This window comes from Rutilus rutilus, assembly GCF_951802725.1.
Source record: "Rutilus rutilus genome assembly, chromosome: 16".
NCBI classification, from domain to species: Eukaryota; Metazoa; Chordata; class Actinopteri; order Cypriniformes; family Leuciscidae; genus Rutilus; species Rutilus rutilus.
Window position 1 is genome coordinate 34,566,924 of NC_140224.1, and position 27,110 is coordinate 34,594,033.

Here is a 27,110-nt window from a genome sequence, read left to right on the forward strand (position 1 = left end):
TCTCTTTCTTTTCTTTTTGCTTGTTTTTTTGACTTGAGCAAAGCAGACTGAGACCATCAAGCACATCCTGCCACGGCGGTCAGCTGCTGCCTCCACCCCATTGCCCGCAGCCCCTCAGTCTGCTCGTCGCTGGGGCGGCCTTCTGTGTCTGCCCTCGCTCCCGCGCCGCAGCAGCAGCCTCCACCTAAGCGGAGCCAAGGAGCCAGTCACAGGCAGGCCCCCCCCCACCCGTCCAGGCCCCTGCCAAGCAGGGCGGTAAAGCTAAGAGCAAGCAGCCCTAGGACGGGCGACCCGGAGATGGATCGGGCCATCCACTCCACTACAGTGAGAGCAGCCGATGCCCATGTCTTGCGAGCAGAGATCGCAGTCTTACTAGGACGCGATAAGCCAGTCCCTCCAGCCGATATGAGGTCAGGGCACTACAGTCATTACTTTATTGTACCCAAGAAATGTGGTGGGTTCAAAATGCTCATGCAGAAACGCATTTTCGAATGCATCCGTCCCCAAGATTGGTTTGCAGCGATCGACCTGAAGGACGCGTACTTTCATGTCTTGATTCTTCCTCGACACAGGCCATTTCTGCGCTTTGCGTTCGAGGGTCGAGCATATCAGTACATGGTCCTGCCCTTCGGGCTGTCCCTGTCTCCCCGTGTCTTCACAAAAGTCACGGAGGGGACCCTTGTTCCCATGAGAGAACAGGGAGTGCACATCCTGAACTATTTCGACGACTGACTCATATTAGCAAACTCTCGAGATCAGTTATGCGAACACAGGGACCTCGTGCTCAGGCACCTCAGCCAGTTGCGTCTTCCGGCCAACTGGGAGAAGAGCAAACTCGCCCCCATGCAGAGGATCTCTTTTCTCGGTATGGAGTTGGATTCGGTCTCACAGAGCAAACGCGCTCAGTCGGTGCTGAACTGCTTGAACACCTTCAAAGGTAGGACCCTGTGCAAAGTCAGGGAGGACGAGGAGCAGGTCCTTCTGGTGGCCCCCTATTGGCCCACCCGGACCTGGTTCCCAGAAATCATGCTCCTCGTGACAGTCCCTCCCATTCCTCTGAAGAAGGATCTTCTGACTCAGAGACAGGGCACCCTATGGCACCCGCGTCCGGACCTCTGGAAACTCCATCTCTGGTTCTAGGTGACTTACCCCCAGAGGTACTTAACACCATCACTTCTGCACGGGCGGCGTCCATGAGACGTGTGCCTTGAAGTGGAACCTGTTCGTCAAGTGGTTTTCTTCTCGCCGAGAGGACCCCCGAAGATGTTCAATAGGGTCCGTGCTTTCCTTCTTGCAGCAAGGGTTGGTGCGAAGGCTGTCTCTATCCACCCTCAAAGTACATGCTGCTGCTATTTCAGCTTATCACAACCACATAGATGGCAAATCAGTTGCCATCTATGTGCCATCTATGGAAAGCACAAACTGGTCGTCAGGTTCCTTAGGGGGGCGAGAAGGTTAAACCCTCCTCATCCCTCCTCATCCCCCCTCCATACCCTCTTGGGACCTTTCCCTGGTGCTTCAAGCTCTTCAGGATGCTCCCTTTGAGCCTTTGAAGTCAGCAGACTTAAAGATTCTCTCTTTGAAGACTTTGCTGCTGATTGCACTGGCCTCTATCAAGAGGGTAGGGGGCCTGCAAGCATTTTCGGTCGACGAATTGTGCCTAGAGTTCGGGCCGGGTGACAACCATGTTGTACTGAGACCCCGGCCTGGCTATGTGCCCAAGGTTCCTACCACTCCCTTCAGAGATCAGGTGTTAGGCTGGGTTCCATATGTGTATACTTCCACGGCTGCTATTAATCAAAGCCCCGTGTCTTTCCCTTGGGCTAAGCTACCCAATATTCATATGCAGTACAACCTTCGGGCTAGTCCATATGTATTTTTCCACGTAACTCCCTTGAAGAAAGTGGCTTCCGCAGCGTTCCCCTTCCATAGAATGGGCACGCTTTCCCAGTGTTATCCAATAATCTCACTGTATGGGTTATCATGGAACAACAGTGATGGATGCGCTCTGTGTAAGCCCTTTCCTATCGTCCGTCCAGGCAAGAAGGGGTACAGGCTTACACCGGGCGCTGGATGGGGTGCAGCAGCTGTGGCGCTTTGGTAGGGATTCCTATCAGTCGGTCAAGACATACGTCGAGAGTGACCGACCGATAAGGGAACGTCTTTGTTACATATGGTAACCCTCGTTCCCTGAGAGAGGGAACGGAGACGTACATCCCATCATCACATCTGCTGCTGCCCACGGGGACGGCCAGCTTACCAGGCTTGGCTCCTCAGCAAAAAAGGAGCTCACCTCGCACCTGCTGCTCATTATATACCTGCGCTGCGAGGCTTAACAGTTAATGCAAATGACTGCATACCAATGTGTATTGGCTCGTTTTAGTTTTACTCGAAGTAGATTGGCCTCTCTAGCGAGATTCCGTCACGACGTACGTCTCCGTTCCCTCCCTCAGGGAACGAGGGTTACCATATGTAACCGAGATGTTTCGCCATTTGGCTGTAAACAATGTTTACCTGTACAGAAGGTTACTAACGTTTACTCTATTGAAGGTTGGCTTTTTGATAACAGACAGCACACTAGGGTCATCTTTATTCCTTGTGTTGTGAGGACTTTGTGGACTTTAATAAATCTCACATTTGGCTAATTGATTTTGTGTGAATGTACCCTATGTTGCACCCTGACCGCAGTCCACCTAGGGCAGGGCTATTCAATTGGCCAATCATCTCTATCTGTCCCAAAGGCACTCCAACCTCCCTCCGCCTCTTTTCCTGGCGGTGTGGCTACATTTGGTTAGATATGCGAGTGGCCGTAGTGGCGCGTGCAGCTGTACGTCTGTACGCACTGTGCATACCATGAACGCTCCGACTAACCTGAGAAATGTTTTCAGTCCGAATATTTCAGCAGTTATTTAGTGTGTCCCGTATTTCTGTCGACTGAACCAGCGATACCAATCATTTGTGAATGGTGCGAATCTTTTGTTCGATCTTTGGTTCAATTATTTCCTTTCCATCCATTGGCTAAATACGCTTGCATTATGGTCTGAAACGATTCAGATTCGTTGGGACCGCTCTGTTTCTCGGTCAGTAACAACAAATATAGAACAAGTAGCGCTGTTTTCAGTTTAGTTTCAGTTCAACTCGCAGTTTAGTTTACTTTGAACTACGCAGCACCGCCCAGTGGATAACGGAACGCAAGCTTAAAGGAGTTGCGTTTACTCCCGGTTCTGGGGCCTCATTTATAAACGTTGCGTACGCACAAAAGAAGGCGTACGCGGCTCTATACGCAATAATTGGTATTTAACTTGACGGGAAAATGTGCGGCCCTTCACGCAAACTCTGACCCAGGCGTACGCACAAAAACGGGTGAAATGAGAAATGGCGACACCATCGGCAGATGGAAGAAACGCACGTCCTATGTTTCATCCGTACGCCACTTCTGACGCAAATCCTACGCAAAGTTTTATAAATGAGGCCCCTGGACACTATTATTAAACAACATTGTGACATCCAGTGAGAAGTGGTTCAATTCGACACACCTCTGTTACAAACCACAAATCACTCGATGATTTAACTAGTTTTAAATCAGATGAAACCGCCTCAACATTCCCAACACACCTGGGGCCTCATTTATAAAACTCCAACTGCGTAGGATTTGCGTCAGATGTGGCATACGGATGAAACATAGGACGTGCGTACGCACAGAAATATTCGGATTTTTAAAACCGTGCACACGCACATCTTACGCAGTTTTCCCTTAATAAATCACAATCAATTCTAAATGTAGCGCAGCTTTTGTGGCTTCATGTCACGCCCATAGTTGCCCATAAATAGTCTGTGAAACGCCCACAAGTTAATATTCATCGATTGCGAAATCATGGCAAACACAGAGAGGAAAACCAAGAAAGTAACTTCACTCAATATGAAGTAGAAATTATCGTTAGCGAGGTGGAAAAGAGGAGTAAAATGTTGTTTGGAGGGCACAGTGTGAGCATTACTAATGCCAAAAAGGCACTTGAGTGGCAAAAGGTTGCAGACGCCTTTAATGCTGCAGCCTCACAACCTCGGACCGTGGCCGAAATAAAAAAAGAAATGGTCGGACATCAAAGTCTTCTTGCTGTCTGAAGATGCGTTCACTTCGAATCCTTCCATTTGCCACATCTTCTAAGAGCGCAAGATCAGCCATTGTGCGTCATTACGCATTGTGATGGCATCATGGCATTTTATTATCATCCATTTGATTGCATCTGACAAGCTATATTTACTTTTCTTTTTGCAAATATGTGTTAATTTGCATTTCTGTTGTACTCTTCGTTTGATTTGGTTTGTTTTACACTGCAGATCGATCAAACGGGTGTTCGTGTAGGCTGTTAATTGTAAGACTTGCTTTGTGAAGTCTTCATGTTATTTATGAGAGGCAGTATTGCCATTTCTTTTACACAACGGTCTACATTTTCACACAATTTCATACACTTTCACGTGTTTCTTCCATCTGCCGACACCATTTCTCATTTCACCCGTTTTTGTGCGTACGCCTGGGTCAGAGTTTGCGTGAAGGACCGCACATTTTCCTGTCAAGTTTGCTTTTTATAAATACCAATTATTGCGTAGAGAGCTGTGTACGCCTTCTTTTGTGCGTACGCAACGTTTATAAATGAGGCCCCTGATGAGGTAAACAGCAGAAACATTGTGCCATGAACGAAGTTAGAAGACTTTAAATCCCCTAATCACCACCTTTACATTTACCATGAATTGTACTGTAGTAATTTACTATGGTTTGGGCAGAAATGTGGAATATTTATACTGAATACTAACTTATAGTCATTTAGGCCTATATTGCAGTAGATTAATTAGGTTGGTAGAGGAATATACAATTCATTTTGTGTATAGTTTTTACCTGTGTTTAGGCATTTTGTTATACAGTGGTAGTGAGTGAGTAACCATGTATGGTTTTACCTGTGGTTATCAAGTCTCACTGTTAGAATAGTTTCATTTAAGCCTATAATAATTATAAATAAAATAATTCTTACCAATAGCTATGATCTTGTATAATTCATATTTTTGTACATAGCTGTAAATTAGTTATTTATTAAATACTCATAAATCTGCATACTGTTGGGTACCACATTTCCAAGTAGATACAATACTTTTTTAGGTTTACCTCAGCTTATTTATTGATACTGTTATGTTTCAATAAGTAATAAATAATGTTTCAATAAATAAGCTAAACCCACCGGCCCTCCTCAACATTTCGATTTAATAATCCGGCCCTCGAATGAAGCTAATTGAATAGCCCTGACCTAGGGGCATAACATTGCTCACTTTTCATGCAATTAATTTAATAATTTCATATAGTATAGCTCATAAGTCAAGTCTCAACTCTTGTTTAAGACATTGTTCATATGTAAAAAATATGCTTAATCCAATATGGAATGGTAATGCTTGAAAGTACTGTTTTCTCCGATTTGAAGTACAGTGGAGAACTTTGGTTATACCAGCTATAATCCTCTAGATAGAAAGGTCATCTTGGACTTAAATTGAAGCTTATAAACTTGGGAAGTTTTTCATGTACATTTGAGGCAGTGATATATATAATAAAATGCTTGAAAATGATCACTTTTGACGACAATTTGTCAGGCGGACAGCCATTTTTTAGTCTTTTGGGGTATGTTGAGGGTGATATTTGACAGAAAAAAGGCAGCAATGCCCAGAATCTTTTTCTGCTAGTTTCCCTATGTGTCAGGATACACCATGCAAAATTTTAGGGTTATATGGCCATTTATGTAGCTGCAGTACCTTTATATTCACAATTACATCATTCCGCCAAAAGCTTTTCCCAAAAAGGGTGTTTTTTGGCCCCTGAGACCAAACGGGGCCGAGTTGGGGGTGGTCATTATCAACTTGTGATGGCCCAAGGTATAAGATAATAGGAAATTATAGTGAAAAAAAGGTAGCAAAAAACATCCTGAGGAGTGGACCTGGCTCCCGGCCTATTGCATTTCAATTGATCTCGTTTCGAAAGCACTGTCCTATGGAGTTTGTATTTGTCTTGCGAAATACATCATTTCAGAAAAGCAATCATTACATTTCAAAATGAGAATGAATTATTATGAACTGTTTATGAACTTATTTTTAACTGCTTAGAAACCCCACGGAAAGACCCTTCAACTCGCATAGGATTTAAAAAAAGAAATAAGTAAAAAGCAGGGTGATTTCCAAAGTTATTTTCAGCATTTGCAGAAATATACATTCTGTCTCTCTGTCATGTTCATAGCTACTGTCTGAAGCAACGGACTTTCCGAACGCTGGACTTCTATAGGAAACATCAGAATCTTATTACGCCAGCCGGTCTTGCATTTTTCCAGTGCCAATGGGATCAATATGTGACCCAGATCTTTCATGAGTTCTTAAGTGAGTAAATTGTTGCATTGAAGAGCAGATTTTCTGCAAAATCTAGTTAGTCTACTATTTTTGCCATGTCTCAAAACAATGTTTATCACGTGTACAGAGTTGCACTGTTGTAAGACAAAACCAATGACTGATATCTTTATTTAATGTGTGATGATATATATATATTTTTTGTCTGTCTGTCATCTGGAGAGCCGGTGTTTGAGTACAATAGACCTCCGGTGTATCACCCACCTCAAAAGAAATACCCTCACGGACAGCCTCTCAGATACCTGGACCGCTACAGAGATGGAGCACAACACACATATGCATGGATCATGTTCACTGTTCAACTGAAACAGCAGGGTTTTTTCGTTTGTAATAAACTAAATATGTCATCCATTGTGTTGTGAGCTTCCTTTAAAGTCTTTTTCCTTTTTACACTGTCATAGGACACATCCGATCTGTGTCACATATGAGCAAAAAATCGGAATTAGGTCACAGTTCACTGACAGTGTAAACGAGGCCTTAGTCTGGCGTCGCCGCCGCTAGCTTAGCATAATGAATGGAATCCTTTGTTGCCGGATAGCATGTCGTGAGTAAATGTGATAAAAAAAATTAAAAAAAATAACTTCTTGTGGCTTGCGTATTCACAACGAGTACAAATAGCAATGCAGATTAAGACTAGGCGATTTGACTTGGGACTTTATTGGGGCGCAGCACTTCTACTTGGGCGCAGAGATATCACGCAACACCTGAAATCCGCTATCTCTGCACCCAAGATATCTGATATCTCCGTGCTCAAGTAGCAGTGCTTCGCCTATTTAATGCATAGACAGTAAAAGAAATGGACACAGCGACCCCATTGGATTCAACGGACAAAAGAAGTCAATTAGAAGCACTCACTTCTGATGGCTGAGCGTACTGCGCAGACTCAAACTGAGCTTGACGACGTAGATGTGACGTGAGCAACCCGTCTGTCTTCTAGTAGCTGTGCCAAGAGAAATCTGAATCATTCCCTTCCGAAACTTGCAGAGACAGAGAGTGTGAGTAGGAGGTGTCCATGAGCTAGGAGCAGGAGAAACTAAGTATTCTGATTAATTATTTTGTCATTTTGCCTCCACGTCCCCCCGATTGCCCGCGAGCTTCTCCTCCTGTCCATACGGTAATTTCTCTACTCTACGACGCAATTGTAGGGCTGAGCAAATATGGGCAGAACTCTTTACTGCCCTAGTACTTCAAAAAGCCTTTTAAAGGTATACATGTGAATTAAACGTGGCACAGTGGCCTTCATAATCACAGTATATGCTAATGCCTATCTAGTGCAGGGATTTCATCAATATGCTGATTGAGGACTGTTGGGACACTCCAGGCACAGGATGGTTCTGTCGGGAGAGACAGAGTCGTTTGCACCTCAATGACACGTCTGTACCATTTGCTTCACAGGACATATGCTTTCAACTACATACTGTGTGTTCTAATGTGTAACTATGCCATGTTTGGTCTCATCTGACAGCCTATAAACTGAAATGAATGGTGGTGAACTTAATAGAGATATTAAAGCATCCTAATGTACAATTTGGTACTATTGGTTAAACATGCATTGAGGAGAATGTTAATGTTCTTCTCCCCCTCTTGATCTCCACCCATTTGCCTCATCTTTTGGTTTCCTGTTGGTCGGTTTTGGTGTTGGTATTCCACTCATGTTTAACAATGCTTTGCTCAGGGTATAAGAAGGAAAGGTAACTGTTGATCTAGGAGAAAGGCTTTAACCCCACCACTCCCGCACACCTGTGCCGTAACCTCATAGCCTCTTCTGCACGACAGTGCTTTATTTTATTTGTTACAACTAAGTTTTCAATAGAGTATGTTGTTCCATTCTACTGTCTGTATATTTAAACATGTAACTTAATAAATAACTTTACCTCTCGGCTTTGAGAATGTTTCCTTTTATCACTGATTATAAGATTATAACTTTCGTTATCTAAACGTTCAGGTTAAATCCTACATTTTCCTATCAGTTCTAAGGAAGACTCTTACCTTTAAAGAATAAGAGGTTAAAGAATAACAACAACTTTAATGGAGTCAGATTAATTATATTGGAGTCAGATAAATATTTGATTTATACACGTCATCCTTCAACTGCCCTTTGTTCCCATTATTGGTTCAAAATAGCAGCGTAAGCTTCCAGCCTTACACAATCGTTAGCCTATTTTTACAAAAACTATATACATAACGTAAGATACAAGGTAATGGAGCCTTTTATAAATTTTCGTGTTTCTTTAGAAATAAATAATGGACAAATGGAGTCTTTAAACGCCTCAGATGTAAAGTTATTTGCTGTCAAAGTGACGCCAAAATTAATGGGAGTCAATGGGATGCTAACAGCAGGTGGGGGTCTGCTAATCAATGGCGGCGCCCAGGGAAGCTTCAGTTTTTTATGAAACATTACCCCCCTGATTTAATGTCACTTCAATTATTAATAGAGGTATATTTGTTTCCACCAATCGCTGCACAAGTGAAGTTTCCTCCCAGAACCCATAGAGAATGCATTGCAGTCATAGACAGTAAAAGCGTCAGTAAGCTGCCAGTCTGATCACAGCCATTTGACTGGTTTAATTGGGATAAAATTCTCTAAAACGCCAATCATGCAAAAGAACATAATCATATCAACAGCTGCATAATAAATGAGCTGGAGAGGGAGGAACACAAAGCACAAAAACTGCCAAAAATCAATGGTTTCTGAAACTTGCCAAAGGCAGATTGCCAGACAACTAGCCAGCCACTGACAGGTCACGTGACATACCAGAATCAGACTGCCCAATCATGCAAAAGAACATAATCATATCAACAGATGCATAATAAATGAGCTAGAGAGGGAGGAACACAAACACTGCCAAAAATCAATGCAGGGTTCATACAAGGTGCTTAAAGGAACACGCAGACTTTTTGGGACTTTAGCTTATTCACCGTATCCCCCAGAGTTAGATAAGTCCATACATACCCTTTTAATCTCCGTGCCTGCCGTAACTCTGTGTGACGCACCCACCGCTAGCCTAGCTTAGCACAAAGACTGGAGGTAAACAGCTCCAGCTAGCATACTGCTCCCAATAAGAGACAAAATAACACCAGCATTTTCCTATTTACATGTTCTGATCTGTATAGTCACAGCGTGTACAAATAACAAGGTCACATGAGACACAGCCATCTTCTAACCGGATACAACCAACTCTGAGCGAACTCTCTGCTCCTCACCACGGGGCTTCTCAGGTGCTGCGAGCAAATCACTCCGCCCAAGTAACAGTGCTTCGCCTTCTGAGAATATAATTCCCAGCATGTATACTTGGACAGTGATGAGATAAGTGATGAGATGAGATCAATCCAAGATGGCAGCTTGTCTCTCTGTCTGTGATTGATATTTTTTTGTTTATGGGAAAATAGCAAATTGATAATTTTATGAGCTTTTGTACAATATAACTATAATGTAGAGTCGGTATTTGTCATACTCAGTGGTTGTTTTATGACACAAATCCGTATAGTTTAAGTCGGGTCTGACATCCTCAGTGTACTGGCATTGTGCTAATCCTAGCAGTGCCGTCTGCAAACACACGGTATCCATAAAATCCCAGTCTGAACCACCAAGCTGGCACGGAAATCTACCTGGAACTGCACTGTTTTTGGAGGATCTGTTTCATGCTGACTGGTCGGTGCTGGGAGCCTACTTATCTACTGGAGCTCGAGTGCAGACGTGTCACTGAGTTTGATGGGCTTGATCTCCCTACAATGAAGGAAAGTGAAGGTTTTTAAGATATAGCTTGATGTTTTAGAGACGTCTGGTTTTGATTAAACTCTTTTACACGCAGCATTGCTTCACTCACTGGGCTTCCTGTTTACAAGTGACAACATGTAACATCATTGGTCGCTGCAGAGAAAACAGATAACCCATATTGGACTTCTCCATTGCTGACCTGGACTGTTTTATTATTTTTGTTTTGTTTCTTAAGTAATATTTTGTCTTTACACGTCTGAGTGGTGCTACGGATATGGAGAGAAAGTTGCTCCTTGCCTCTCTTTGTTTTATTTTTTCATTGTCCTTATTTATCTCTGGGGATACCTATTACTGGAATGGATATTCCAGTCCAGTGTTCCCAATGTCATGTAAATCACATAAGGGCACGTGTGCATTTAACTGTTCACTTAATGTCACATGTTGCCTATTCTTCCCTTCTGACACCGTTGACTTGGTCTGTTTGTCTAGTATCATGACGTTATGTGACAACTTTACCACTGTTTCTTGTGTGCTCCATGATGACTCCCATTTTAAAAGTAGAAGCAATGAATCGTACAAGAAATCAGTTAAAGGGATAGTTCACTTTGAAATAAATTTTTGATATGTTTTAGCTTACCTCAAGGGCATCCAAGATGTAGATGTCTTTGTTTCCGCAGTAGTTTCAATTTTGATATTTTTAGGTCAAACCGTTCTTGTCTGTCAGTCATATAATGCAGGTCGATGGTCACTGGCTCAAAACACAAGCACAGAGTCCAAATTAAAACAATTCCCCATCGTCCAAATGAAACAATTCCCCATCATAAGTACACATTGATGGCCTAAGACACGAAACGAGCGGTTTGTGTGAGAAAACGAACAGTATTTATATCGTTGTTATCTCTTAAAAACAGCACACGTCCAAATGATCTGACGGCGCGGGCGGGTATAGATATATACATAGATGTCGCCTTGGCTACTGCAGTTCATTGGAACGAAACCGTAGCCAAGCGACATCTAGTGTATACATGTATACCCGCCCGCGGGCGGGTATAGATGTATACACTAGATTTCGCCTTCGCTACTGCAGTTCATTGGAAAGAAACCGTAGCCAAGGCGACATCTATGTATATATCTATACCCGCCCGCGCCGTCAGATCATTTGGACGTGTGCTGTTTTCAAGAGATAACAACGATATACAGTGAGGAAAATAAGTATTTGAACACCCTGCTATTTTGCAAGTTCTCCCACTTGGAAATCATGAAGGGGTCTGAAATTGTCATCGTAGGTGCATGTCCACTGTGAGAGACATAATCTAAAAAAAAAAATCCAGAAATCACAATATATGATTTTTTAACTATTTATTTGTATGATACAGCTGCAAATATGTATTTGAACACCTGTCTATCAGCTAGAATTCTGACCCTCAAAGACCTGTTAGTCTGCCTTTAAAATGTCCACCTCCACTCCATTTATTATCCTAAATTAGATGCACCTGTTTGAGGTCGTTAGCTGCATAAAGACACCTGTCCACCCCATACAATCAGTAAGAATCCAACTACTAACATGGCCAAGACCAAAGAGCTGTCCAAAGACACTAGAGACAAAATTGTACACCTCCACAAGGCTGGAAAGGGCTACGGGGAAATTGCCAAGCAGCTTGGTGAAAAAAGGTCCACTGTTGGAGCAATCATTAGAAAATGGAAGAAGCTAAACATGACTGTCAATCTCCCTCGGACTGGGGCTCCATGCAAGATCTCACCTCGTGGGGTCTCAATGATCCTAAGAAAAGGTGAGAAATCAGCCCAGAACTACACGGGAGGAGCTGGTCAATGACCTGAAAAGAGCTGGGACCACCGTTTCCAAGGTTACTGTTGGTAATACACTAAGACGTCATGGTTTGAAATCATGCATGGCACGGAAGGTTCCCCTGCTTAAACCAGCACATGTCAAGGCCCGTCTTAAGTTTGCCAATGACCATTTGGATGATCCAGAGGAGTCATGGGAGAAAGTCATCTGGTCAGATGAGACCAAAATAGAACTTTTTGGTCATAATTCCACTAAACGTGTTTGGAGGAAGAAGAATGATGAGTACCATCCCAAGAACACCATCCCTACTGTGAAGCATGGGGGTGGTAGCATCATGCTTTGGGGGTGTTTTTCTGCACATGGGACAGGGCGACTGCACTGTATTAAGGAGAGGATGACCGGGGCCATGTATTGCGAGATTTTGGGGAACAACCTCCTTCCCTCAGTTAGAGCATTGAAGATGGGTCGAGGCTGGGTCTTCCGACATGACAATGACCCGAAGCACACAGCCAGGATAACCAAGGAGTGGCTCTGTAAGAAGCATATCAAGGTTCTGGCGTGGCCTAGCCAGTCTCCAGACCTAAACCCAATAGAGAATCTTTGGAGGGAGCTCAAACTCCGTGTTTCTCAGCGACAGCCCAGAAACCTGACTGATCTAGAGAAGATCTGTGTGGAGGAGTGGGCCAAAATCCCTCCTGCAGTGTGTGCAAACCTGGTGAAAAACTACAGGAAACGTTTGACCTCTGTAATTGCAAACAAAGGCTACTGTACCAAATATTAACATTGATTTGCTCAGGTGTTCAAATACTTATTTGCAGCTGTATCATACAAATAAATAGTTAAAAAATCATACATTGTGATTTCTGGATTTTTTTTTTTTTTGATTATGTCTCTCACAGTGGACATGCACCTACGATGACAATTTCAGACCCCTCCATGATTTCTAAGTGGGAGAACTTGCAAAATAGCAGGGTGCTCAAATACTTATTTTCCTCACTGTAAATACTGTTCGTTTTCTCACACAAACCGCTCGTTTCGTGTCTTAGGCCATCAATGTGTACTTATGATGGGGAATTGTTTCATTTGGACGATGGGGAATTGTTTTAATTTGGACTCTGTGCTTGTGTTTTGAGCCAGTGACCATCGACCTGCATTATATGACTGACAGACAAGAACGGTTTGACCTAAAAATATCAAAATTGAAACTACTGCGGAAACAAAGACATCTACATCTTGGATGCCCTTGAGGTAAGCTAAAACATATCAAAAATTAATTTCAAAGTGAACTATCCCTTTAAGATAAAATGTCTAATTGCTTTATTACTGTTGATGTCAGGAAATGTGCAGCCAAACCCAGGCCCAGACACCCCTATAGGCTTTAACACCCCGGCAGATTTTAAAGAAAGGTCAGGTCTTGGTTTCTTTCACTTGAATGTACGCAGTCTTGTTCCTAAAATGGACATTTATAACAGTGCAGATGTTGATAGTGCCTGGAACCTCTTTCATGAAGGCTTTGTAAATATAATTAATAAGTACGCTCCACTAAAGAAATACAGAGTTAAAGGCCGAAACAATGCTTGCACTGTTAGAAAAATCTGTAGAAATTACAGTATTACTGGCAGCTGCTTGTTCAAAATTAAATGAACATTAAACATTAACAAGTCTTTATCTTTACAGAATAAAACTAAAATAACAGCCTCATGCAAAGCATTCTGGGAACCAAAATCTGAAGGAAAAAAAAAACAGAAAAAGGTTGATGAAGATTTTGGTTCCCAGAATGCTTTGCATTAGATTGTTATTTTATAGTTTTATTCTGTAAAGACAAAGACTTGTTAATGTTTAATGTTCATTTAACTTTGAACAAACTGTTGCCAGTAAATAACATAAATTTAAATCTACAGTAAGTTACTGGCAAACAGCTGCATTTTTTACAGTGTGGTTTTCTCTGGATTTAGCAAATGTCCTCCATGACCACAATGTGGCATGGGCAAAAGCCAGAAAATCTAATGAGAACTCTGACTGGCTGGTTTTCAGGCAGCTGCACAATGCATGTACTCTCAAAATTAGAAAAGCCAAAGCTGATCATTTTCTTTCTCGAACCACTCATAACCTGAATAACCCATCAAAATTTTGGAAAACTATCAAATCATTATCAGAAAACAGTAAAGGTCAGGAGCTTCCTTCAAGCGTTGGGATAGACTCTAAAACAATTACTGACAAAACCAAAATTCTTGATTGTTTCAATGAAGATTTCATAGCCTCAGGATTTTTATTTGAGTCACTAAATACTCAACATAAGTGTTCCCCTATAGTGGAGACTGTTGGTTCCGAACCTTCTACTCAGTGTTTTAGTTTTAGTCCTATTACAGTTTCAGACGTAGAAAAAGCCCTCAAACATTTGGACACAACAAAATCTGCAGGCCCTGACAAATTGGATCCTTACTTTTTAAAGTTAGCAGCTAATTTTATTTCCGTGCCTTTAACTAATATTTTTAATCGGTGCTTGAACACAAATGTCATTCCGTCCATCTGGAAATCAGCTTTTGTGGTTCCTCTGTTAAAAGGTGGTGACCCTGCTATATTAAATAACTATAGACCGATCTCTAAATTGTCTGTCCTGGTCAAGGTTTTAGAGTCTCTTGTCAGTGATCAATTAAAGATTTTTTTAGACAGTAAAAATGTTCTATCTGACTTTCAATCCGGTTTTAGAAAAAGGCATAGTACAACATCTGCAGCTCTTAAGGTTTTAAATGACTTAATTGAATCCATAGACAAAAAGCAGCATTGTGCAGCCCTTTTTATTGACCTTTCTAAGGCTTTTGATACAGTGGACCACACAGTGCTTAAGCGCAGACTGTGGAGGGCTGGACTTTCTGAACAAACTGTAAGTGGGTTTGTTAATTACCTTACAGATTGAACTCAGTGTGTGCAGGCGGAGGGAAACACCTCTAGCTATCTTGCATTATTTTACTTTTTGTTGTTGAAAACTGTATCACCTGATCATCTTTGCTTCTAGCTTTCTTTGCAACAAATTTGCCACCATGGTGACCAAACATTTTCAAGAAATCGTCAACATCTAAACCTCTGTTAATTCTCAGTAAGAACTTCTGTAGACGTCTGACAGAAATAAAGTCAGTCTGGTTAGTAATAAGTGAAGCTGGTAATGCTGTTTGTGGAGTTGTTTAATCCTCCTCTGCTGAGATCTTGAGAGATTTAATGTCTTATTTTGTCTTCAGTTGATTTCATCTAAGGCTGTGGCTGGAAGTCAGTTGTAGTTCTTGTGTTTCTCTTTCATTCAGTGATTCTGCTTGTTGACAGCAGGTGTTCATCACTAATGCCCAATCATCACTTAATTAATCACTTAAGTATCTCATTAACTTCAACACTGCTTCAGAATTATTTTAACTCTCTGTAGAGAGGGACCAAATGTTCTCTGAGTAGAGTTAATTTAACTCTGGGGATTTTGCTGTGTGGTTTGTGTGTGTTTTTGTTCCGGTTTGTGTGTGTTTTTGTTCCGGTTTGTGTGTGTTTTTGTGCTGGTTTGTGTGTGTTTAGGCCCGTTTTTGACAGCTGACTCCTGAGGCGTTTATTCTTCATATTCTGCGCACTGATCAGTTCACAGCGCGCAATATTAAGGCAAGTGACAATTTAGTAAAATGTCCTGAAACATGAGCGAAAGTCTTGTATGTTTGCGGGAGTTTCCCGCATTATAAGAGCAAATGAGAAAAGTTGCACAATAATTCATGCACTAAAATATATATTTGTGCATTTGAGCTCATACTTCACACTGACTGAAAGATCAGGAAGTGTGTGTCTCGCCATCTTTCCTGCAAACATCCCGTACCTTGAGTTGTTATCGCACAGAGCAGAGTCATATCTCCTTGTCTCTTTTTTTCTATTTTTGGCAGCTTTTTTAATATTCTTTATCCTGGCTGAAGCACTTTTGTTTCAATCTATAAGAATAATATAATCAGCCTATGTTATTGTTTAGAGTTAAAGATATTAATATTAATAAAGTGGAGATGCTTGTTTATTTGACGGTGATTTCCCATTTCTTGTTTGTATGAAGGCTAAATTCAAATAAAAGATGAACATTAATTTATTTGTACCATTTTTATTTCTAAAATGTTATATAGTTTTATAGGAGGAGGTTTCATGACTTGGCAAATTCATTTTTCAGACGTTTGTAGGTCTCGACATCCGTTGTGGGCGTTCTTGGCAGGTTTTTTTTAGGCTTTTATATTGTTTGTTCATATCAATATCAGAATTGTATCGTATCGAAATTAAGAAATATATATTGTGAAATGAATTTCGGCCATATCGTTCAGCCCTAGGTTGTGGATTCGATTCCCAGAGAATACATGAACTGATCAAATGGATGCAAATGCTTGAATGTTTTGTGAAACATTTTAAGCTATGGAAACTTTGTCTACTGTTGTACAATACTAAAGACATTGTTTTATCAATTATTTCTTTATTATTTTATAATAATTAAAAATGTATTTGATTAGATTTATAATAATTTGAAAGTGTCTTCTTTATTGCTGACGAGCTTCACTTGTGTTGAACACACAACAGTAAAATCATGCAATGAGAAATTGTGTAGAATAAGTAAAGTTAAAGTGCCCCTATTATGCTTTTTCATGCTGTGTGTAATAAAGCTGTTTGTGAATGTAAAAGATGCAGATAAATGTCGTTTTTCTCTCCTAAAAGAAAGAATCGATTCTGAACTGAAACGAGTCGTCAGTAATTCAGTCTCGCTTCCTACATAGGTTTGCAACTAATTAGCATAATGCCAGCATGTGGTCTTGATTGGCTGAACAGCGTCTCTTTGCCCCGCCCTCAAACACTGTAGTGTATCTGAGACTGAAAGAGTTTGGTTCGTGTTGTTCATGTGGAGAAGACGCTGTTTTCTGAGATTGATACGGTAAAACCCACGCCATCGTCACTGTTCGTATCACTGAGATCAAGAGCTGAGATTCAGATATGATAATGAGCATTTGCTTTCTGACCAATCAGAGCAGAGCCGCTCTCAGAGAGGCGGGGCTTAGAGAGACTGAATCTTTATCGAAGCGTTTCAGACACTGAGAGAAAAGAGCTGATTTGACCTTGTTGTAGGAGATGCCAAAACAACATCAGTAGCCTTTAAAATAGCTTAATAGGTCACTTTAAAGTAAACTGACCTTGCAATAGAGCAACAGTCTTTCATCTCCATCTGCAGCAGAGAACATGTCCGTACATGGTTTAATGTTTGTACATAATGATTTTAGTTTTTGGGAAGAACTCAACTCACATAATTAGAAACGCGGAGCAGCAGACGAGCTCATGTGTGTTCACAAGAATTGAATTGAAATTGTGAAATTATTCAAGCATATTCTTCCATAATTCTCACTCCAAGCTTTACAAATAAATTCTTTCAAAATACTTTACTTTCAAAAGTTGCCAACCCTGGTTAATAGGTACAACAACAGCAGTCATAACAATAATGTTTGTATATTATTTATTATGTAAAAATATGTCCAGTTTGTTTATTCCGGCAAGAATAAACGATCAGAAAGCCATGCCTAACCTACTTTCACACAAACTGGGCCAACTTCATTGTCAGACATGGTGGCATCAGTAGTAAAGGGTCATGTCCTGACACGATAGCTAAACAATTCATTAACAAGTAACCCAAGTTGCTTAACACTTGATTCTTTCATAAAACAGCATGAACTTGTTAAACATCAAAGGCATGAACCATAAAATCCAGCACAACCTTCAGTTAAAACAACAGCTCATAAATGATAGGAAACTTGTCTTCATTTATCCACCGCCATATCGTTCCACTTGGTTTCTGTTGAATATAAAAGGTGTTAAGAAGAATTCCTCAGATGCTCTTATTAGTGAAAGGGAGGCTGTTGAGCTCAGAATAAGTACAACAATGCACAAGAAAAGTACCATAAACATAATTTGTGCGCTATTCAGTGTCCTTTTGTGTAAGAACCCCAAATTTTCAGTCATTATTTGTAATTTTTCACTGAATGGAGAAGAGCAGCGTGCACATTCTGCCAAACGTCATCTTTTGTGTTCCACAGAAGAAAGTCATACAGTTCTGACGGGTTTATCACAGCTCTGCAGACTCCATCTCAGGACCAGGCGATCTTCAGCATCTCGTCTACATCCAGAAGTTTCTCCCTGGGTTTTCCCAGGGATTTGCCTCTCTTCTCCTCCTCCGCATTAATCTTCTCCCATTGTGGAAAAAGCACCGTTCTCACACCTGTTGACACGCATGACCCAATGATGAACTCATTTTAATGATGATCATTTTTGACAGTGCAGTAAGCTGAAAAAGAACAGGGAATCGAATCTTGGAACAGAAACTTTCCATGACAAAACCACCACACCCAGAACCATAAAAATGACGCAACACAGCAGCAGATAAATGTGTGCCAAGTAGTGACCTGCGTCATGAGGAAGCCTAAATCCATTCCCACATTAAATTTGTTACAAAAGATTTGTCCAAAGAAAATTCCCACTGTACCGACAGACGCTCGATGGTGTTTTTAGCCCCTAATGGCTCCTTATAGGCAGCTAACCCTACCCTCAACCTTAAACCTACCCATCCCCTCGCTGCCTTGAAGGCGCCGTTGGTGGCTTAAAACACCAAACACCCCGACAGACCACGGCCAAATGGTCTGCATTCTCAGGCGTTTTCACAGCCTGACAAGCACCAGCTGAATATGTGCCAACATAATTAAAACAAGCGCCAACTAACGCGCGCTAAGACAGAACCACATAAGGCGATCTCAGAATGCATTACGGTGAGCACTGAGAAAAAGATGCACCACAAAATTGAAAAAAGATTTTGCCTCAGATCTTGATTATATGATTAGATCTATGATTATAATTCATATCTATAGCCGAATCATGGCCGTGCTGATATTTAGAATAGCAGCACTTAAACAGTACGACAGCATTTTAGTGCCATGTTAAAATAATAGAAACATTAAAATTAAAATATGAAAACAACTCAAATTAAATTTGTATTAATGCAGTGATTATTTTTTAATTGCCTTTGCACAGCATTTTAGTGCCACGTTAAAATAAAAACATTTTATTTTAATTAAATGTATAAAGGCATTAACAAATACATTAAACTCAAAATAATATAAAAAAAATCTATTTGTATTAATGCAACAATGTATTACTTTTATTTTAATGTAAAAAAATGTCTTCTCTCAGCATTTAGTGCCAGGTTAAAAGTAATATAAACATAAAAAAATAAACTACAATGTGTAACAAATCATGAATGTGTTCATTTTATTTTTATGCATAAATCCCTCTGCTCTGCATTTTAGTGCCAGGTTAAAATTTTAACTTAAATAAAAATACAAATTAATGTCTTCGCTAATATTGTGGTATTTCTCAGACTTTGTTCACACAAAACTTTGCGTTTAATCTTTTAATTATTCTCAAAACATTGATTTATTCTTATAATGTTACAAACTTTTTCTTAAAATCTTATCATTTTGTTTTTAATAATCGTAACATGGCACTAAAATACCATCATAGTCATGTGTGATACTGCTTAAATGTACTTCCTCTTTTTTGATATCTGATACTAAGGAATTAATAATAAATAAAAATTGACTACTTTACACAATAACTGGTAAGAAAATAAATAATTAAAAAGTATGTTTTTATGCATATTGTCATTTCTAGTTTAGCAGCATGCTAATGGCAAATACTATTGGTAACAATGAATGTAAAGAGTAGCACTTGTGTGACACACGTCACCTATATAGAGTCACATGTTCGTTTGACTTTGATTAGGACGCTGCAGCTCACTGGGTTTTAGTATCGAGCGTGTCTGTGTGAACATGACCTCGTGTTTGCAGAAGAGCAGTGATCGCTTGAGCGCCCGCTTTGTTGACCGACAGATCCACCTCGCCAGCCTCCATATCCTGAATTAAGACACGTGCCGTATCGAAACTGTCGTTCATCGTGGTGGCGATCACACCGGTGGGACCCCGCTTCACCCAGCCACTGCAGTACAGGCCTGCCCAAAATAAACACACACAATTTCAATTACACACTCCGTGACTCATGACTATCTATACACAAACACCCCTTTCCCACCAGGATAAGATGTCAGAAGTTATTTTAACATCTAATCAAGTCAACTCAAGCCAAATTTATTTGCAGCGCTCTGTGAGATATAAACTCCTAATGTTTATATCTCACAACTTGGACTTTATAACTCACAAATATTTCTTAGAATTGCCATATAAATATGACCGCAATTTGTTTTTATTTACGGTTCTTCAACAGACAAATGGTGATTTCCCACTAGTATAATTGAGGGGAGAGGCTTGAGGGACAAAATTACATAAATACATAATGGCAGACCTCAGTCCCATCCCGAGGAAGAGCTGCAGATGATGCGGTTATTTTACTACAGTAGCAGAAGAACGCTGCAGGAAACAAGAACGCAGTACATACAATTATTTTATCTGTCACACAGGTGACTCGAAACGTTAACGAATCCAGGCTTGCCACAAGTTACGAATGGGGCCTTTAGATTTTTATATGGGTGTATATACACACTACTGGTCAAAAGTTTTAGATCGGTAAGATTTTTTATGTTTTTAAAAGAAGTCTCTTCTGCTCACCAAGGCTGCATTTATTTGATAAAAAAAACAATAAAATAAACAGTATTATTGTGAAATATTATGACGATTTAAAATGACTGTTTTCTATGTTAATATATTTTAAACTGTAATTTATTCCTGTGATCAAAGCTGAATGTTCAGCATCATTACTCCAGTCTTCAGTGTCACATTGATCCTTCAGAAATCATTCTAATATGCTGATTTTATGCTAAAAAAAACATTTTTTAAACACAATTTTTTTTTCACAATGATGAATAAAAAGTTCAAACGAACAGCATTTATTTAAAATAGAATCTTTTCTAACATTATAAATGTCTCTACTGTCACTTTTGATCAGTTTAACTCATCCTTGATGAATAAAAGTATTGATTTATTTTATTTCTTTCCCCCAAAAATCTAATTTAAATTCTTACTGACCCCAAACTTTTGAACGGTAGTGTTTAATGTTACAAAAGCTTTAGATTTCAGATAAACGCTGTTCTTTTGAACTTTCTATTCATCATAGCATCATGAAATAAAAATGTAAAAAACTGTTTTCAACATTGATAATAATCATAAATGTTTCTTGATCATCAAATCATCATATTATAATGATTTCTGAAGGATCATGTGACACTGAAGACTGGAGTAATGATGCTGAACATTCAGCTTTGATCACAGGAATAAATTACACTTCACTGTATATTCACATAGAAAACAGCTGTTTTAAATTGTAATAATATTTCACAATATGATTGTTTTTGTTTGTATTTTTAATCAAATAAATGCAGCCTTGGTGAGCAGAAGATACTTCTTTTAAAAACATCTTACCGATCTAAAACTTTTGAGCGGTAGTGTATATATATATATATATATATATATATATATATATATATACAATATTATAAATTGGAGAATTATTTAGAGATTGCAAGGGAAGACAAAAACCTTTGAAATTACTAGTTAACGTTATTTTGTGCTCATGATGAGAGTTTTGCTTATTAGATTATGTACGTTGCTTGTTTTAAGTAGTTTATTACTTTGAGCAAAATGTACATTTCTCAGTCCCCTTCTATGTGTCATACACGTAGGTCTCTAAACGTAAAAATAAATACATAAATAAATAATAGCCTGATCCTTATCTTCTGTTATTCATATCCAGTTAGCAGAAATATGTACTTCTTTTGGGTAAATATTGGTAAAAAAATTAAATAATTGGTCTCTTGGGGTCCAAGATTCTCATCTTTGATGAATATTATTGAGTGTTTAGGATATTTTCTTTTACAAAGTACTACGGCTGCCCTGATGGAAATGTATAACTGGTCCAGAAAAGTATTGTCCGGACCTCCGCTGGGAAGGAGATATAGAGACCCTGACATAATACCCCTGACATGAAGAATACATTTCACCTAATGTGATGCCCTTTGCTGCATCTTTTCTGATAAATCCTTCTGGCTTTGAAGGAAAGTGCAAAAAAGAAAAAAGAATAACATTCTTGTAAAAAACGTCCCTCATGGCTTCTGGTTTCAGGACCCTGCCAGTGGACAAACACACTCCCCTCACCTGTTGTGTCCTGCACTCTTCCCATGGCATTGGGCACGATGGCTTTTCGGGGGTCAAAGGGCACCGTGGGGTCGATGGGAAAGCTCTTGTAGCCGATACTGCTGATGATCAGACCACACTCCAGATCCTCCAGCTGACCGGTGGGAACCGCACGCGTGTCCTCACCCGACCCCTGACAAACAACACACACACACACACACACACACACACTTCAATGTATATGTAATGAGTGATTATAATCAAGGTATTAATCAATATTTTTCCTTCTAAATATCAAATGAGTTGAATGACTCCTCTGGAGATTTTACTTTGTTATAGGAGTAACCAGTGTGATTACTGAAATGTTCTTTTTATGTGTTCTCTAATGTCTGTATTTGATATCTGACTGCAGTAACAGTGCTCGCTCGGTCATTTAGCCCGGCTTCCAGAAATGAAATATGGACTTGTTTTGCGCTTGAGAAAGGTCTTCAACGTGTTAAAACATACAGGGGTCATTGAAGCCAAAAGTTTAAAGGGATACTCCACTGTTTTTGGAAATAGGCTCATTTTACAACTCCCCCAGAGTTAAACAGTTGAGTTTTACCGTTTTCGAATCCATTCAGCCGATCTCCGGGTCTGGGGTTACCACTTTTAGCATAGCTTAGCATAATGAATTGAACCGGACAAGACCATTAGCATCTCTCTAAAAAAAATGAACAAAGAGTTTCGATATTTTTCCTATTTAAAACTTGACTCTTCTGTAGTTACATCGTGCACTAAGACCGACGGAAAAGGAAAAGTTGCGATTTTCTAGGCTGATATGGCTAGGAACTACACTCTCATTCCTCTATAATAATAATCAAGAAACTTTTCTGCAGTACCATGGGTGAAGCAGGCGTAATTATATGACGCAGCGCCTGAAAATAGTCCCCAGCTCAGTAGCCCATTATCAGACTGTTTAACTCTGGGGGAGTTATAAAATGAGCCTATTTAAAAAAAGGGTGGAGTATCCCTTTAAGGGACCATTTCTCAGTTAATGCCTAAATTTTCCAGTTAGACTAAAGTGTAGTTCTCCTTAAGAGAAAGAACGCATTATCTTGATGTTTTGAGACGACTTTCCTGTTTATAATACGAGCCTGGCCAAATCCAACTTGGAAAAGCTGTGTGGAAACTGCAAACTATCTTTAGTAAAACATTTCTTCAGTTTTTTATGATTCTGACTCCGGGTCTACTTTCAAACATCTGTCCTTGGGTGCTAGACTGTTAACCCCTAACAAAATGGTAGAACCGGGAAATATTGCTTGATATATAAGGAATATACAAGAGATGTTAGAAGATATTGATTATTCGTGAAATATTAATGTTAATGTTAATATGTAATGTATTCCTGTGATGAAAGCTGAATGTTCAGCATCATTACTCCAGAAATCATTCTAATATGATGATTTGCTGCTCAAGAAATATTTCTGATTATTATCAATGTTGAAAACAGTTTTCACATTTTTGTGGAAATCTTAATACGTTTTTGAACGAATAGAAAGAACAGCATTAACCTTTTATGACATTATAAAAGCCACTTTCCATCAAATGAATGCATCCTTGCTGATTAAACGCATTCATTTCTTCAATAAAAAAAATCTCATCGACTCCAAGCTTGTATGTGGTCGTGTATGCTACTTTTTTTTTTTTTTTGCCCCAAACTTGAACTTTAAACTTCATTTACCTTTCATTTAAAATGTTCCTTCACTGTAAAGTTATTCTTATCTGTGACCAAACAACTATTACAAAAACAGCATCATATCAAAATTCAACTATTTAAAACTAGACGTTTTTCTTGTTCTCTTTATCTATAAACATAGAGCCAATGCTTGATTCATGACAGGAAGGCTTTGAAAGGATTACTGTCAGCATGTCAACTTCAAAATCTATTAAAGACAGATGCTGTATTAAAGACCAAATAAAGAAACTCTGGTCTGGGGAGACCAGATATGAAGTGTTTCACACTGAAGTTTTCAGACAAAAACGGCAAAATAAAAGCGGAAATGGTATTTAGATTATCATTTCCGCTGCTTCTTTTTGTTTTGCCATTCTTAAGTATGAGATGACAACAAGCCATTGTTCAGAGCTGGTTCATTTCAAAGAACTGGTGACTCAGTTTACAAAACAGACTGGATTACTGGATTCAGGAAATATCCAGAGCCTGTCATTTTTTTTGTTGTTGTTACAATGCTTAAACTTCTTATGTTGAACAATAAAGAAAAAAATGTTATAGACACATTGTGGCCTAAAAGTTCATGTGTAATAAACTGAATGTTAAATCAAATAAAATGTACTCTATTCAACACTTTTGCAAGTGTTTTGAATAGACTACATTTTATTTGTAATGTTTTGTAATGTCTATTTAACATGTTTCTCATCTAACACAATTTCTTTAAATTATCCTTTGGTTAATTTCTCAGCCAAAACTAATTTGTGATTAATTAAATAAATTAATCGGCACATCATGTATTTAATTAGATTTTGTTTTTTAAAAAGCAAATTGACTTTAGCAAACACGCTACCATTCAGAAGTTTTGGGTCTTTTTTATTACATTTTTTTATATATTTTTGAAAGAAGTCTCTTTGGCTCACTTAGGCGGTTTATTTGATCCGAAATGCGGTAAAAAAAAACAACAATATTGTGAAATATTATTACAATTTAAAATAACTTTTTTTCTATTTGAATATATTTTAAAACTGTAATCTATTCCTGTGATCAAAGCTGAATGTTCAGCATCATTACTCCAGTCTTCAGTGTCACATGATCCTTCAGAAATCATTCTAATATGATGATTTGCTGCTAAAGAAACATTACTTATCATTAGTAGTAGTCGAAATTGTTGTGTGGAAAGTGTGGATCTTTTTTTTTTTTTCAGGATTATTTGATCAACAAAGTTTGATGAACCATTTAAAATAGAAATATTGTGTAACTTTAAAGGGGCTATATGTAGTTTTCAGCGGCCTCTAGCGGTGATGTTTCAGATTGCAAACAATACAAAGCGGAGGTTTTCTCCATGATTCAAAAGCCCTGCCGATGTTGATCCGTGTTTTCGTCCGAAGTTGATCCGATTCACGTTTGGCCTGACGAGCTTCAGCAGATAAAACTTTTTTTTTGTTTTTTATCATTATGTGGAGTTTGTGTCGGAGTCTGTGTTGTGCTGGGAGCAGGTCGTTTCTTAGTGTTAGCGGACTCCATGTCATACGTTGCAGTGTCGTCGCTGTTGAGTGTAAAGTCAGTAAACGAGGCGAGAGGGAGCGCACACATGCAGGTCTCAGTCACGTCACTGGATTTCGCGGTAAATCTGACCCGGAGCCTTCACATAGAAATAGGAATAGCCTACTTGCTTTCAGAGGAAATAGCTAAACCCGCCAAGTGGATCATTTTAATGTGAGATTACAACCCCTAAACACACAGGCAATACAAAAAAAGGATTCATTTTAGTAGAAAAACTACATATAGGGCCCTATTTTAACGATCTGAAACGCAAGTGTCAAAGCGCAAAGCGCAAGTAACTTTGTGGGCGGGTCTCGGCGGTGTTGCTATTTTCCCGGCGGGATAAACGACTCTTGCGCCTGGCGCAAATCTAAAAGGGGTTGGTCTGAAGTAGCTTCATTATTCATAGGTGTGGTTTGGGCGTAACGTGAAATAAACCAATCAGAGCATCATCTCACATTCCCTTTAAGAGCAGACGCACTTTTTCCTTGGCGGATTGCTATTATAACGGCGGATTTGCCAGGCGCACACCAGGAGCGGTTCACAGCCGAGGAGACCGACGTTCTCGTCAGGGCCGTAAAAGAGAGAGAAGTGACATTGGGGATGGGAGAAACACACCCAAATTAGCTTCGGTTAAACAGGCATATAATAATGTGGGTAAATGTGTAAGCTAGATGTATGCTTTTATAATAAATTATTATATTTATAATAAATTGTCTATCTATCTATCTATCTATCTATCTATCTATCTATCTATCTATCGTTTGTAATAATATGATTTGCAAAAATGAAAACTGCTGCTTCTGTGTAGATTAGAGAATCACAGTGTATGAGCGTTGTGCACTCTATACATTATGGTCAAGCATGCGCCCTTAAAATAGCAGAATGAACAACGCGCAACGCGCCACTGACTTTAGACTAGGTTTTTTCTGGCCAGTGGCGCAATTGTTTTATGGAACAGTAAAATAGCACCAGGGAACGTTTGCGCCGGAACACGCCTCCTTTTTTGCGTTTATTTAGAGGAATACAAAGAGGAGTAAAAGTCCCTGAAGTACCAGACGGAATGCAGTAGATTTAAATCCAGAAGATTAAATCAGGTTTTCCCCCAGAATATCAGCTTTACAAAGATGTGAACTTAGATAAATGTATTTTTATTTTTATTTTGGAAAGTCACTCACTGTATAGAGCAGATCATGGTTGGCTGATGTTTTTGAAAGGAACACTAAGATTAAAAACCTAAACCTACCCATCAAAGAAAACTTTCTGCATTTTTACATAAAAAAAAAAAAATAATATATATATACCAAAAAATCTAAACGATTTATAAGCTGTTTTCCTTATGGGGACCAAAACAATTTACCCACAAAATTTCGGGTATTACTATTCTTGTGGAGACGATCCCATAACATAGGATTCACCAGGACCACCCACTCACTCACTCACTCACTCACTCACTCACACACACACACACACACACACACTCACACACTCACACACTCACACACTCACACACTCACACACACACACACACACACACACACACACACACACACACACACACACACACACACACACACACACACACACACACACACACACACAAAAAAACTATTAAGATAAAGCTTAATCATTGTCAATTTCAGTTTCATTGCATGAAACTTCACATTTAAATCCAATGAACCGTTTCCGTACAGTTAACTTAGCAAAACACTCTCCAACTCC

At 39.5% G+C, this 27,110-nt stretch overlaps 1 protein-coding gene across 1 annotated transcript in view; it reads right to left on the reverse strand.

The window, feature by feature from the left end:
- Window positions 1-17,443: 17,443 nt before the first annotated feature.
- The window catches only part of fdxr (ferredoxin reductase), a 31,955-nt gene continuing 22,288 nt past the window's right edge, over window positions 17,444-27,110 (reverse strand). The window contains exons 11-13 of the mRNA XM_084434749.1: window positions 22,157-22,328; window positions 19,828-20,001; window positions 17,444-18,219 (exon numbers count right to left, since the gene is read on the reverse strand). Of these exons, the coding sequence (XP_084290875.1) occupies window positions 18,089-18,219; window positions 19,828-20,001; window positions 22,157-22,328 (477 nt within the window). The 3' untranslated portion in view covers window positions 17,444-18,088. The remainder of the gene's footprint in view (window positions 18,220-19,827; window positions 20,002-22,156; window positions 22,329-27,110) is intronic.